At 53.6% G+C, this 14,615-nt stretch overlaps 2 protein-coding genes across 11 annotated transcripts in view; one reads left to right on the top strand and one right to left on the bottom strand.

Moving 5' to 3' along the window:
• The window catches only part of EVC (EvC ciliary complex subunit 1), an 87,032-nt gene extending 82,253 nt beyond the window's left edge, over positions 1 to 4,779 (bottom strand). For 4 of the 7 annotated variants that reach the window (XR_011437241.1, XR_011437238.1, XR_011437239.1 and 1 more), the window contains exon 1: positions 4,415 to 4,707. Coding sequence is in view for 3 of the 7 variants with exons in the window: in XM_023638373.2 (XP_023494141.2) it covers positions 4,415 to 4,588 (174 nt within the window). In the remaining 4 variants the exon portion in view is untranslated. Of the gene's footprint in view, positions 1 to 4,414 lie in introns of all 7 variants that reach the window. The other 3 variants (XM_023638373.2, XM_023638376.2, XM_023638375.2) reach the window with 3 other exon arrangements.
• A 2,350-nt stretch (positions 4,780 to 7,129) lies between these two features.
• The window catches only part of EVC2 (EvC ciliary complex subunit 2), a 129,451-nt gene continuing 121,965 nt past the window's right edge, over positions 7,130 to 14,615 (top strand). For 2 of the 4 annotated variants that reach the window (XM_070262725.1, XM_023638368.2), the window contains exons 1-2: positions 7,184 to 7,475; positions 14,208 to 14,262. In XM_070262725.1, coding sequence (XP_070118826.1) covers positions 7,296 to 7,475; positions 14,208 to 14,262 — 235 coding nt within the window. In that variant the 5' untranslated portion in view covers positions 7,184 to 7,295. Of the gene's footprint in view, positions 7,476 to 14,207; positions 14,263 to 14,615 lie in introns of all 4 variants that reach the window. The other 2 variants (XM_023638367.2, XM_023638370.2) reach the window with 2 other exon arrangements.

Genomic DNA, 14,615 nt, shown 5'->3' with positions numbered 1-14,615 from the left:
CCAGCCCCAACATAGAACATTCTGAAGACAAAAAACAACTCTTGACAATTAAAAATGCGAGCAACTCAATGCAAGTATAAAGTTGAGAAAAGTCTCCCAGAAAACAGTGTAAAAAGACAAAGATGGAGAACAGGAGAGAAGGAAGATCATTAGAAGCCCAATTCAACCACAAAATGACGGGTCTTCTTGAAAGAAGCAACAGAACCTATAAAAGGAAAAGAATCAAAAAGAAATCAAGACAATGAGTTTCTGGATTGAAAAGGCCTTCCAAATGCACAGCACGATGGAGGACAGTCGACTACCACCAAGACCTATCCTGGTGCATTTCACACACAGGAGCAAAGAAAAGATCCTTAAGACTCTAGAGAGGAACAAAAGAGGAGCTTCCATGTGAAGTACCAAGGGTCACAATAGAATTCAATTTCTCAACAGCAGCAATGGAAGCTGGAAGACAACAGAAAAAAATGCCTTCAAAATTCTGGGGGAAAATTATTTCCAACCTGCAATTCTGTAACCTAACTACTCTAACTAAATTAAGAATAAAGATAGAACACGGATATTTTCAGACATAGAAGTTCTCAAAAGAAGTTCCATCCATCCTTTTCTCAGAAAGCTACTAGAGGATGTGCTCCACTCAAATGAGGAATTTAGCCAAGAAAGACAATGCAGGGGACTCCTGAAACGGGGGCCAACCCAGGAGAGAAGTGAGGAAGGCCCAGTGTGCTGGCCCTGAGAGGTCCCACTGTGACAGCAAAAGACTAGAGCAGCTGCTTTTCCAACTTTAAGAATAAATCTCTAGAGGGCTTGTTAAACACAGCTTGCTGGGTCCTACCTCCAGAGATTTTCATCAAAGAGTGGGGCTGGGGCCCAAGAATTGGCATTTCTATTATCTACTTGTTTGTTTTTTGAGAAAGATTAGCCATTGAGCTAAGGTCTGCTGTCAATCCTCCTCTTTTTTGCTGAGGAAGATTGGCCCTAGCTAACATCCATGCCCATCTTCCCCTACTTTATATGTGGGACGCCTGCCACAAGATGGCTTGACAAGTAGTGCGTAGGTCCGCATCCAGGAATCCAAACTGGCGAACCCCAGGCCGCCGAAGCAGAACATACGAACTTAACCGCTGCGCCACCTGGCTGGCCCCAAGAATTGGCATTTCTAACAGCTCCCAGGGGAGGCTGATGCTGCGGGTCCACAGGCCGCACTGAGAGCACAGTGCTCTAGAGAGCAACCAGCTCAGATTGGAGTGAGACAGAAGCTTTCTGGGAGGGAGGTTTTTCTAGAAGATTAAATTGGTCAAATACCTAATGTATTCAAATGTCTTGAGAGGAAATGGACATAAATAGGGAGAGTATAGTGTTAGAGAAATGGTAAGTACACAGACTCTAAGCAAATGGAAAAAACTGGGTAACTACTAATTTCAGGGAAAATAAAACGTGCAAAAAAGGAAAGTCATCATAATCATAGCTGGCCCCTGACTTACAGTGAAAAATGTCTACAGAAGCATAATAAAGGAAAGAGTGAATATTGATTTAACCAAAATCACCCTGTAAACACACAGGAAGGGTGGTGCTGGTGGTGGCTGGGGTGGGCGTATATTTGAAGGAGGGGAGAGAAGAGACTAACTCACTCTCCCCGCCAGATGGGAAGTCAATGGCCGCTGCCTAAAGCTGAAAACACAGAAGCAGCCACGAAAGCAAGTTATTTACAAATGGGGAGAAAATTACCAAAACAACCGGCTGGAAGATTTGGGCAAGGTGGCTTCTGAGAAGTGAGAAATGGGTGGGGTGTTGCTGCTTGTAAACCAGCACCTTAAATGCTATGCATGTATAACTTGGAAGCAAATAAAAAGTTTTATGATGAAATGAAACTGATAAAATAAAATGCAAACAACAAAGGGAAGGTGGTACATGATAAAATGATGAGCTCCTCTTGGACCAGAGGACAGAGTGCCCAGGACACATCGGGGAGGAAGTGCCTGGTCAAGCTTCCCTACGTGGTCTTCTCTCTGGGTCCAGAAGGATGAGCGGGACAAGGGGCAGAGAAAGGTCCCTGCTGGCAGAGAAGAGATGTACAGAAATGCAGAGGCATCTGGGGATCAAGGAGATTCTGGGGGGTGGAGAGCAGGATGCAGTGGGTGCACTGGCACCTGTGTGTTAGGCTGGCCACCCGGGGAAGGTAAGCCACTCTATGCACCATGCTGGAAACTAGATATCAGCTTTTGTAGGCATCCAGGAGTCACTGGAGGTTTTTAAGCAGAGTCACATTGTCAGATGTGCATTTTAGAAAGAAGAGACAAGAGGGAGGAGACGGAGGAAACGAGTCCACTCAGAAAGGAGGTTGTTGCCAAGGTTTACTCCAAACGGACAGGCAGTCCCGTCAGCCCTTGAGGGCTACAGCCCTGGTCTGAGCCACCACCCCCCTCAACTGACAGTGCAGCGTTACTGACCGGCTGTGCAAGCCCAGGCAGCTCAGTTAAGCCCTGCGAGTCTCAGCTCACTCCGCTGCAGTATGGGCTACTGCTCTGGTCTGAATGTCCCTGTCCCCCTCACCCGCAATTCATACGCTGAAATCCTAACCTCCAAGGCGATGGTATCTGGAGGTGGGGCTATTAGATCATGAGGGTGGAGCCCTCATGAATGGGATCAGTGCTCTTACAAAACAGGTCCCAGAAAGACCCCTCAACCCTTCCACTCTCTGAAGACAGAGTGAGAAGTCCGCAGTCTGCAATCTGGAAGAGGGCCCTCCCCAGAACCCAGCCATGTTGGCACCCTGATCTTGGACTTCCAGCTTCCAGAATTGTAAGGAATAAATGCTTGCTGTTTATAAGCCACTCACTTTATGGTCTTTCTGTTACAGCAGCCCGAACAGACTATGACAGATACTAACTGCCACCTCACCAGGTAGCAGATGATTAAAACTCTGACTTAGGGGTTTAGACAGCCGGGGGTGAAAATCCAGCCCCACTGTTTACTCATCCTGCGACCTGGGACAAAGAACAACCAGGCAGAGCCTCGATTTCCTCTCCTGGAAAGTAGGGATAAGGACAGTTCTCCACACAGAGGCCTGGAGTAAGGACAGAGAACCAAACGCTGGCGAACGCTTGGCACGGGGCCCGGCACCCAGCCAAGGCTCTGCCAGACTACTTCCCTCTTCACACGAGACGCCAGTGTCCCTCGGTGCCTCCCCATCACCAGCGGGATGTCACAACCTCAAACTTACCTACAAGCATCTTGCACTATTTTAGTTTCAGCCTTTCTCACCCTTTTGCAGCACAACACTCCCCAGAAGTCGCCTGCAGTGTGAAAAAGCCAGTGCTCACACCTGCTGGACTTTCCACATGGGCCAGGAATGGGGGGACAAGACCACGTCACCTAATCTCAGATCCTACCAGACTTTATCCCTCAAGGGGGTCAAAGCTGCAAGATGTAAAACAGGCACCATACCACCACCGATCAAATGCCTGCTGCGTATCCCCACACGACATCCCACCCCATAACACCTGCCACAGGACGCATCCACTAACCTCCATCGGGGACCACCTCCATCCACATACAATACAGTGGCTGTGGGGTTAGACACACGGCTGTCATTTCGGCAAATTACTTAACCTCTCTGTGCCCCAGTTTCCCCTTCTGCAAAATGGGGACATTAAAGGCACAAACTCACAAAGCTGTTTTGGGGATTTGACAAGATAATTCAGGTTACTGCGGGCACACAGTCAGCATTCACTAAAGGCTAGCATTATCATTTCCCCATCACAGAACTCATGCGGCTGTGTTACAATCCAATGTTTACCTGTAATCTGTCCCTCTCCTTCTGGAGGCTGCGAACCCCCAGGGGCAAGTGCAGGGTCTATCCTGCTCATTGATGTGGAGTCAGAGCCCCTTGGCCCATGGCTGGCAGCAGAAGGTGCTCAGCAAACAGTGTAGGGATGAATGAATGCACGCATACCAGAGGGCAGCTGGGACTCCAGAGAGCCGAGCTAGGTGACCCACAGAGGAAGGAAGCAGGAATGGACGCCCAGGGGCCAGAATCCCCCACCTCCTGTCCACCACGCTGAGCAGGGCCCCTCTGCCAGCCTCAGGTCCAAACCCTCAGTGCTACAGATGAGAAGACTGAGGCCCAGAGGACTATAGCGGCTGCCCACGATCACACCGAGGAGTCGGATGGAGCGGGCACTTCTGGGCACTCCAGGCCAGTGACCTTATGTCACTCTGCCGCCTCCCTCTGAAATCTCTGACTCCAGCCCCCTCCCGGAGCACAGGGGGCGCCCCGGGCAGGACCGCTTGCGCGCAAAGCCCGCGATCACGCTCAAGTGGCCGCCGAGCGCAGGCGCGAAGCCCGCACCCGGGGCCGAGGAGGACCGCGCCGTGCGCCCCACGCCCCGCCCGGCTGCGCGCCCGGCCGACCCACCTGGTGCCGCGAGCGCGCGCGGGCGGCGCGGCGGCCGAGCCAGAGGCCGAGGCCGAGGCCGAGCGCGGCGCCCAGCAGCACGGCGGGGGCCAGCAGCGCGGGCGCCGGCCGCACCGCGTCCCGGCCCAGCCGCAGCCGCGCGTCGCTCCCGCAGGCCGCCGCGCCGCGGGCCATCGTGGGCTCAGGCGGCGGGCCGGCCGCATCCCGCCCGCCGCCGCGCTGGGCCCCGGCCCGTCGCCCGCCGCCCCGACCCCGCCAGGGCGGCAACGCCCGACTCAGAGCTCGAGCCGGCCAGGGAGGCGGCGCGCTCCGCCGAGTCCTGGGGCCTGGACAGTCTCCTCCCTCCTGCTCCTCTCCCCGTTCCCGGAGCGCCCCAGCCCGAGGGAGGAGCCTGGATCGTCCGCCCAAAACTTTGAGCCAACCCAGCCCGCCCTGCCTTTGCACTGAGCATGCCCGGCGAGAGGCGAGCGGGAGTTTGCTCAGCCAGCAGGACCTTTCAGAGTCTTGGTTTAGGCCAAGCCTCTTGACTTCCAGGGAAAAAAGGGGGACCCCAGCCACGGAGGAGGGTGTGGCTCCGATAAGTTTATTGAGCGCTTACGATGTGCTAATCATTTAGCCTGATGATCTCAGTAACCTTCTCAACACCCCTCTGAGATGGGTACTATCTTGGGCCCACCCTCCTGACCAGAGCAGTCAGGGCAGGTAAGCGACGCAGTGCGGGTCCAACTCCAGGCTTGCTCCTAACCTCTGCCTATTGGCCGCCCTTGGGCCGCACAGTCCTGCACCGCTGCGAACAAGTCGCCCGAGACTCCTGTTTGAATCCTACTTTCTTCTATGAATGGTCAATGCTTTCCTCTGAGACAACGTGTAGAGAGATTTTTACATCTGGCCCCGGTAGGAAGGAGACCCTGCACGGTCACTCATTCACTCCGCATTTACAGAGCCCTGCTGTTCCCACCAGTACCAGGCCAGCAAGGAAGCAGACAAGGTCCAGGCACTGAGGATGGCCCAGCCGTGTGGGAGATAAGCAAGCAGATGTTCAGCATCTGTTCTTTCCTTAAGCAAATGTTTACTGCACAGCTACTAGACGCTAGCTCTTGTCCTGGGTGCTGGGGGTACATGCACACGCACACGCGCATGCACACACACATACTCCTACCCTTTGGAGCTTAATTCCCTGTGACGGCAGGGGCAGGAGTACCATGAGGGTCTGCTTCAGAAAAGAAGGGTTTTCATGTTTATAACCTGGACGTACAGCTCAAGTTTCTAGTTTCTTCCCTCATTTCCTCATCAACCCTTCCCAGTGGGAAGACGGGAACTATTATCCAGATTCACTTTTTATGGATGGAGAAAGTGACAGCTAGAGAGGAGGACTGGCTCATCCAAGTCTTGCAACTGGGAAATGGGACAGATGTATTAGCACCTATGTCTGCCTGGCTTCAGGGCTCGCACTCTCTGCTATGCGGAGCTTCTAAAAGTGGCTCCTCAGAAGCATCTCCAAGGCTCCCGGGAACCCTACGGGCCATGACCTGAAGTTCTTGCTTTATGCTGCCTATTCCTTTGGATTCTCAGGCTTTAGTTTTAAAAATGTAGTGTTCTTTGTATTTTACTTTATTATAAAGTTGTTTGAATATTAAGATCATCCTTTAATTTACTCACCCTCGAATGGCATTGATGCTCCAGCAATATGCTAGCATTTACCTTTGGTCTTGTCTCACACCTGCCTGTTGCTGGACACCCTCAAGGGCTGGGTACCCTATACAGGACGCTTGGCTAATAAACTCTCAGGTTTTCAAACCCCATTGCCTTGTCCATGTCAAGTCAGGGAAGGCCTGTCCTTGGAGGGACGGGGGCAAAAGGGGCTGCCAAGTGCCAGGCTTCCCCTGAGGCTGCAGACAGCATGACAGGCTGCCTCACAGGAAGGCTGGCAGGTGAGGCCCCTCTCCCCAGAGAACAGGTGCGAGCTGTCACTGAGTGGTGGATGGTGGTGAGGAAGCAGAGAAACTGCCCTGCCAGGCCCTCTGCCTGTCTCTGCCCCCTTCTCCTCCTGCCTCCCTGCCAAGGCACAGCCCTGCCCTGCCTGGAGAGCTCAGAGAGTCTGCTCAGCGGCTGCCTCCTGGCTCCAGACACCAACTCCCCTCTTGCTGGTTTCCCAGAGACGTGGCACCGTGGCTGGCCTGCCTACCTGTCCCCCAGGAGTGTGGGGGACACCTGGGTAGGTCCAGAGGCCAAGCCACAGCAAGGACTCAGGCAGCGGGAGCCCAACTGGGCCGAACTGAACCCAACTGGAAATGAGAGTGGCCTTTTCCTCCAAGCCTGAGCTGCCAGTCTCCCTCCCAGCCCTTCTCTGTGCTGTTGTGTCCCTTCTGGGCTCTCCAGGACACGCCCCGCCTCTCCAAACGCTTCTCAGTTCTGTAATAGGGGGCTGGTGGGGCTGGGGCAGAATATGGATTCAGCCGCGTGTGTGTGTCAACGAAGGCTCCCTGGAGGAGGGGGTCTGAGCTGAGAGAGAACGGACGGACTCTCTCGTGGAGGGTCATTCATGGAGGGCACTTGGAGTCCCCGACATCTTTGGGAGTATGGGAATGACCCGATCTGATTTGGGTACTGCCGAGACCCCGGGCGGGGCGCGAGCAAACCCAAGTTCGGCCGCCGGCGCGGCCCCGCCAGCCTTGCTCCCTCCCTCCCTCCCTCCCTCCCTCCCTCCCAAGGCCGTCCTAGGCCGCCTCCAGCCCGCCCAGCCCCAGAAGCCGGAGTCGGTTCCAGAAAACTTTCCGCGGAGGCTCGCACTGAGCATGCTCGGTGGGGCGGGTCTGGGGTCCGGAAGCTCCGGCGACTCCGCGGCGCTCGCGGCTTTGGGGTCGCCAGTCCCGAGCGGGCGATGGGTCTGGCGGGCCCCCTGGGGCGCGCCACGTGGGTGCTTGCCGGGGGCCTCCTGGCCGCTGCCCTGGCGCTGCTCACTGGTCCTGGGGGCCGAGGCCGGCTCCCTGCGGGCCCAAGTCCCTTCCGGCGCCCCCTCGGCGCGCAGCCTCCCCCGGATCCCCACGAGCGGACCGCGCAGGTAAGGAGGGCCGCCCCCCGGTCTCTGGCGGCTTGGCTTGGGCTGCGCTGGCGGCGGGGAGGCCCCTTGGAGCTGGGGAAGTTCTCAGCAAGGGAGGGCAGGATTTGAGTAGGATGCATCATGTCTTAGTGTATCCCGCTTATGGCCCGACGACTCCCAGGAGGGGTGGAGACAGCCTTGTGGTGGCTGCGGGCTTGGGCTTTGCCAGCGGCCCGGGTCGAATCCTGGTCCGCAGCCTAAGAGCCTCGTGACCTGGGGTAAGGCGCTTCACTTCGCGTGCCTCCGTTTACTGGTCTGTAAAACGGGGGGCGTGCACCGTCCACCCAGAATCGGTGTGACAGTCAGACGAGTTCATGCACGTAGAGCATCTTTCCTAGGCGCCCGCTCCCCGCGAGTGTAGCGGTTGTTAAAAGAACAGTGGGGACCACTGGCCGGGAGTTTTACCTGACTGCACTCTCCTGGCTGATAAAGTTAGGCTCTTCCCACTTCACCCTGCCCGTCCCTCTGTGGTCCCAAACTAGGAAAGGCACAGAGCCCCGGCACATCACCCTAGACTTCCCTCTCCCCTCCCCTGAAAGCTGGTCTCCAGTCCTACTGCCTTTCCCTCCTAATCAGCTCCCGTCTGCCTCTCCTGCATGCCCGCTGCACCCCCTGGGTTCAGGCCCCATCCCTTTGCCTCTGGCCTTTGAACTGTTTCCCCTAGGTCTCCCCACCCCCCTAATTTGTGCTCTGTCCCTTCAGTTTCCCCAATGCTCTAGGTGATCTCTGTGTGGTGTACGTTGGCCACTTCCCTCCCCTGCTTGCACCCCCTTCCACTGCTCTGTCCAATACAGCAGCCCTAGCCACCTGTGGCTGTTTAAACTTAAGCCTTTCAACTGCTCAGTGGCCCCATGTGCGAGTGACAGCCCAGACCCTAGAAGATTCCCGTCATCACAGGATGTTCTGTTGGAAGCAGAGAAGCAGTGAAGGGGTGTGTGGACAGGAGGCTTCTGAGCCGGCTTCTCATTACCAGTGTTTACGGAGGCTCCTCCAGTGCCAGGCTCTGTTCTGGGTGCTTGGGGTACAGGAGAACAAGACAGCCTCTGCTCTTAAGAAACCTGCATTCTCAAGGCACGAGAAAGACACTAAAGAACCGTGTTAATCTGCAGTGTCTCGGTTGGTGTTCAGGCTGTGGAGAGAAACACGGTGGGCAACGTGGACTGAGAGATGGGGGTGAGCGCCGTCTAGACAGGGTGGCAGGGAGGGTGCTCTGAGGAGGTGGCAGTTGAGCAGAGCCCTGAACGGAATGAGGGAGGGGCTGGGGCACGTGGGGTGGGGAGAAGAGCTTCCCAGAGGGAGATAATAGTGAGGCCAGAGGCCAGAGGTGGCGTGGGCCTGATGTGGTCCAGGACCAGCAAGGAAGCCAGGTGTGGCTGGAGCAGAGGGTGGAGGGAGCGGAGGAGACGGAGGAGGTGAGGCCAGAGGGTGAGGAGGGGCCAGATCAGGAAAGACCCCGAGGCTGGTGGTGAGGACTCGAGCAGGAAGGTGACACACCGTGACTCATCCTTTTAAAGCATCCCTGTGGCAGGTGTGACAATAGAGGACAGAAGACAGAGGTGGAAGCAAGAAGACCAAGAGCCGAGGCAGGTGGCAGACCAGGTGGGGGATGGAGGCACACTGGACCAGAGTGGTTAGTGCTGGGCTGCTGAGAAGTTGTGGGATTTTGGATGTACATCGAAAGTAGAGCAATGGGAGCCAGTGGGATTCACTGGGATTGGATGTGTGTTGAGAGAGAGAGAGGAGTCAAGGATGAAAGCCAGGCCTTGGGCCGAGCCAGTAGGAGAATACAGATACCCTTAGCTCATACACAGAAGCCGGGCGGGAGCCGGGGGACATGAAGACTTCTGATTTGGTCTTGTTGAGTTTGACGTACCCCTGAGGCATCCAGGTAGAGATGTCCAGTAGAGTGTTGGATGGGGAGTCTGGATCTGGGGGCAGCAATCTGAACTGGAGATTTATACTGGGGCGTAGTCAGTGCTTTTAAGGCCAGAGGGCCTGGCTGAGCTCCCTGGGGAGTAAATATGGATTGGGAAGAGTGAGGCCTTAGGAAGAGCCCTGGAGCAAGGCCGGGAGTGGCCAGGAAGAGGAGAGGATCCAGCAAAGGAGATGAGAAAGTGTGGCTGGTGTGACTCGAAGGGAAGCAGGGCTGTGACCCCAAGGTCAAGGGAGGAGAACATTTCAGGGAGAGTATTCGCTGAAGGCAACACAATGGCCACCCAAAGACGTCCACGTCCTTATGCTGGGATCCTGTGGATGTGTTAGGTTACCTGGCAAAGGGGAATTAACATTGCAGGTCGAATTCAGGTTGCTCATCAGCTGACCTTAAAAAGGAAGGTCATCCTGGGTTATCCAGTGGTCCCAACGTAATCACAAGGGTCCTTAAAAATGGAAGAGGGAGGCAGGCAGAGAGAGTCGGAAAGAGATGTGACATTGGAAATAGGTGAGAGTGATGCAGTGTGAAAAGGACTCAACCTGCTGTTGCTGGCTTTGAAGGTGGAGGAGGGACCGTGAGCTAAGGAATGTGGGCTGCCTGTAGATGCAGGAAGAGGGTCCTTTAGAGCCTCCAGAAAAGAACACAGCCCTGACGACACCTTGATTTGAGCCCGTGAGACTCACGTCAGGCTTCTGGTCCCTGGAACTGTACCGGAATAAACGTGTGTTGTTTTAAACCGCTAAGTTTGTGGTTGTTTGTTCCAGCCGCCGTAGGCTACTGATACATGCACATATTGAATGGTGCTGATAAGTGGTGTGCAGTGAGGATGGAGAACTGGTCATTTAACCGGGCCTTGTAGAGGTTGTGGTGACCTTGTCAGGAGCTGTGTCATCTTGGAGAGAGGGATAACCAGGGAGGGGAAGGCTGGGCATCGAAAGATGGTATTGGCTGGTGCCTGGGGTAGGTCTCTGTGAGAGCAGGCTGCCCAGAGTGGCCATGGAGCCTGCAGAGAAGCACCCCCCAGGCTGCTGATGCTCAGAGTCCAGGAGACCTCTGGGAGCCACGGCCAAGAGTCCCTGGGCCCCGGGGCTGCGGGAGGCCTTCTTGGTCTTTTGGCTCCCTGGGAGCTTGCCCCTTCCTCCCAACTGGAAACACCTGTTGGTGAGGAGAGCTTTGTCCCGTGGTGAGGTCGGGGGCCAGTGCTTAGCACAGCACCTGCCATGTGGCAAACGCTGGTGGAAAGAATGTGTGGAAAGTTCCAGGGGGCAGGGTTGTGTGGGAGTTGGGTGCACCGTGGTGCCATGTGCACCTCAGAGACCTCACAAATATAATTTATATTGTTTTAGTTAGCCTTTATTTTTAGAACAGTTTTAGATCTTAAAAAATTGAGCACATAGTACAGAAAATTCATATATATCCCCCCCACACACACACAGTTTCCCATATTATTAACATCTTACATTAGAATGGTACATTTATTATAGTTAATGGACTGATATTGATATATTATTATTAAAGTCCATTGTTTATTAGACTTCCTTAGTCTTTTCACCTAATGCCCCTTTTCTGTCCAGGTTCCCGTGCAGGACACCATCTTATGTGTAGTTTTTGTGCCTCCTGAGACTCCTCCGGGCTGGGCCAGTTCCTCAGACTAGCCTTGTTTTTGATGACCCTGCCAGTTTGAGGTGGACTGGGCAGGTATTCTGTAGGGTCCCCTCTACTGGGATTTGTCTGGGTGCATACTGCCACCACGATCTATTGCTATTGGTATTGAGCTTGATCTCCGGGCTGGAGTAGAGTTGGCCAGGTTTCTCGCCTGTGAAATTACCCCTTTTCCCTTTCTGCACGTCTGTTAGAAGGACGTCACTAGGCACAGCCTGGACAGTTGTTTTTGTCAGGAGGGTTTTCTTCTGCCAGGGGGCAGTAAAAGCTTATTCCAGCCACATCGGAATGTCTCAACGGTGTCTGACATGTGGACGTCTTCTCTTGAGGACTGGGTGCCTCTTCCCACCTCTGGAAGGCACTTTATGGACAGGTGGTTGTCCTGACCACACACACCCACCCGAGGAGGCCTCGGGGACAGTGTTCCTGTCGCTGTGAGGGGCCTGGAAGACCCCGAAGGAACAGGCCTGCAAAGCAGTGTCGTGGCATGGCTCCCGTTGCTGAGTCTGTGTTATTACTGATGTTGCTGTTGTTGCGATGACACTTGGTCATAAGCTGCTCGTTATGAGAAATGAAACAGTACAGATGGCGTGGGAAAGGAGACCTCCTCTGCTGCCCGCCCTCACGCCCCTCCTTCCCCAGGTCCCCGAGCCTGACACTTTAGCGCACCCCTTTCTAGGCTGTTAAAGATAATATGTGCCTATGATATACTGTATTGTTAATATATGATTATATATTAAATATATAAATAGTATTAAATATATTTCTAAATTCTACATATACTTTCAAATTATTAAATATATAAGCATACATATATAAATATATGTACAAATAAAAGTGACTGTATATAAATAAATATAAATATATTTAAAATAAACATATGAACATAATTCTTAAATATGTAATAATATGTTAAATATTATAAAAATTTCCATATTCATAATTTTGTGACCTAGTGATTTCACTTAATATATCTTAACATTCTTTCCAGGTAAACATAAACCTGCCTTATTTATTGATTTATGTATTCATTTTGTAATTGTGATAAAATGCATATGATGAAATTTACCATCTTAACCATTTTCAAGTGTCCAGGTCAGTGGCGTTAGGTACATTCACATTGATGAGCAACCGTCACCACCATCCATCTCCAGGACTTTTAATCTCGCAGAACTGATTCTCTGTCCCCATGAAACACTAACTCCCCATTCTCCCCTCCCCTAGCCTCTGGGACCACCATTCCGCTTTCTGTCTCTATGAATTTGACCCCTGTAGGGACTTCCTGTAAGTGGGATCATGCGACATTTGTCCTTTTGTGACTGGCTTATCTCATTTAGCACAGTGTCCTCCAGCTTCATCCGTGTTGGAGCATGTGACAGGATTTCCTTCCTTTTTCAGGCTGAATACTATTCCGTTGCATGGATGGACCACATTTAGTTCGTGTGTTCGTCCATCAGTGGACACGAGGGTTCCTTCTGCCTGTTGGCTGTTGTGAATGGTGCTGCTCTGCACATGAGTGTACGGACATCTCCCTGTGACCCTGCTTCCCGTCCTGTGCCCCTATGCGTTGTAAGGAGTAATTGTGTTACTTAAATTGGGATTTTTTGATGATTGGTCAGGTGTCGACACGGAATAACACCGTGGACAGATGTGTGAAAGTGAGAGAGATTGATCATACTCACAGGCCCAAGAGGAGGGAAGCACGCCACACAGGGGGCCGTGGGACGAGGGCCCAGGGATCGGGCTCAACCAGGCGTGTGGGGAGTAGGAGAGCTCGAGGACCCCTGAGCAGGCGCCTTTATCAGAAATCACGGGGAGCACACACGCAAAAAGTGCAAGGGGATTTCCCCAGAGCATCTGAGTGTCTCTAGGTGACAGGGGAGGGCAAGAAGAGCTGGGAATTCTGGGGTGGCTTGGTGCGAGGCTGGTTGGTTCTGGCTTGTTCTCTCACCTGCCGCCTGTGTCCTCAGCAGTCCCTGCATTGCCCGTTGCCCCATCTGCATCCCTCCACCAGTGGTCCTCATGTTCCAGCATTGTGGCTGGGCCTCCTGCGTGCAGCTGGGAAAGCTGGCTTACATCATCCCAATAGAGCTGCCTTGGCTGGGAGTGTCCGGGGCCCGGGGGACATGGCTGGGCCTGAAGACACGGCTACTCTGTGGCAAGGGGACAAGCTTACTCTGACCTGGGGAAAGCTTTCCACAGGGACAAAGACAGTAGCCACAGCAGTTGCCTTTCTGTCCCACCGGATCTCATGCTTTCCATGGTGTCCCGCCAACTCAGGGGCTGTCTACACTCCAGTGGCGGGAACCTGCCGTCAGAACTGGACCCGAAGCAGGGCCTGAGTGTCTCGCTCGGCTCTCCTGGTCTTCGCTGCCTGTGCACATCATTTCTCCTTCCATTGTGTAGATGCCGGCATGTCCAGAGCCAGGCTACCTGGGTTCAAAGCTAGTCTGCACCCCTTACCACCTGTGCGACCTGGAGTGAGCTATTGTGTTACCCCGAGTCTGGGGATTTTAAATAAGGAAGACACTTCACTGGGTAATTGTGAGGTCTGATTATAATTCACTTGGAGTGTGCAGCACTGAGCCTGGCCCGTTTCCAGGGCTTATTATATTATTATTATTTTATAGTGGAGGGGTCTGGGCCTTTCCAGGGCTCAGTGTGTCACGAAGGTGAAGGAGAAGGTTGGCTGGGCCCCGCTTGGACAAGTTTTCATCGCTGAACGAGGTAAAGCAAGCTGGGGAGAGGCTGTGAGGTCCATACTTTTCAGAGGAGGGATCTGAGGCTCAGAGAGGCTGACAGATTTGGCTAAGGACACACAGCAAGTAAATGGTTCCAGCCAGAATCCGGTTCTCCAGGCTCCCACTCTGGTGTTTTGTATGCCACTCCATGAAAACTCGCGGGATCTTGGGAATTCAGAGGCTCCAGGCTCACCCGGCGTCACGGGGTTAATGAAAAGCAGAGCTGGGCTTTGAACCCAGGTCTGTCTGACTGTATGGACTTTGGACCACACAGGGCTGCCTCCCTAGACAGCTCCCAGAAAGGCAGGTGTGACTATGTTCTGCTGTTAATGACTTTGTGCCCTTTGAATTTTTCAGGACTTGCCCCATGTGATTCAGCCCGAGGTGGAAAGCTCTCACTTTCACACTGCAGGTCAGTTTTTCTTCTGGTTGATTTTTTTATTGTTTTGACCATGAAAGAGAATGCGACCCTAAAGCCGTGGCCCTCCCGCCTCCGCCTCCCTCCCACCCTGGTGATCCGCCCACCTTGGGCACATAGGTGATGCCCTGACCTGACGCGCCAGGGCCGTGTGCCTCCTCCTGCAGCAGCTGCCTGGAGCTCTGGTGCACAGATCAGAGTTTCAGGGAAAGTGGGACTATTGTGATTGTCCCCTGAAGGGCTCTGATTGGTGAAACCCAGAATGTGCAGATTAGCCAAGTGTACGAGTTTCCTGTGGCTGCTTTAACAAATTATCACAAATTTAGTGGTTTAAAACAATACAGATT

This window comes from Equus caballus, chromosome 3 (genome assembly GCF_041296265.1).
Source record: "Equus caballus isolate H_3958 breed thoroughbred chromosome 3, TB-T2T, whole genome shotgun sequence".
Classification (NCBI taxonomy): Eukaryota; Metazoa; Chordata; class Mammalia; order Perissodactyla; family Equidae; genus Equus; species Equus caballus.
The sequence above is the reverse complement of the archived record's forward strand: the minus strand, read 5'-3'. Positions and strand labels throughout refer to the sequence as shown.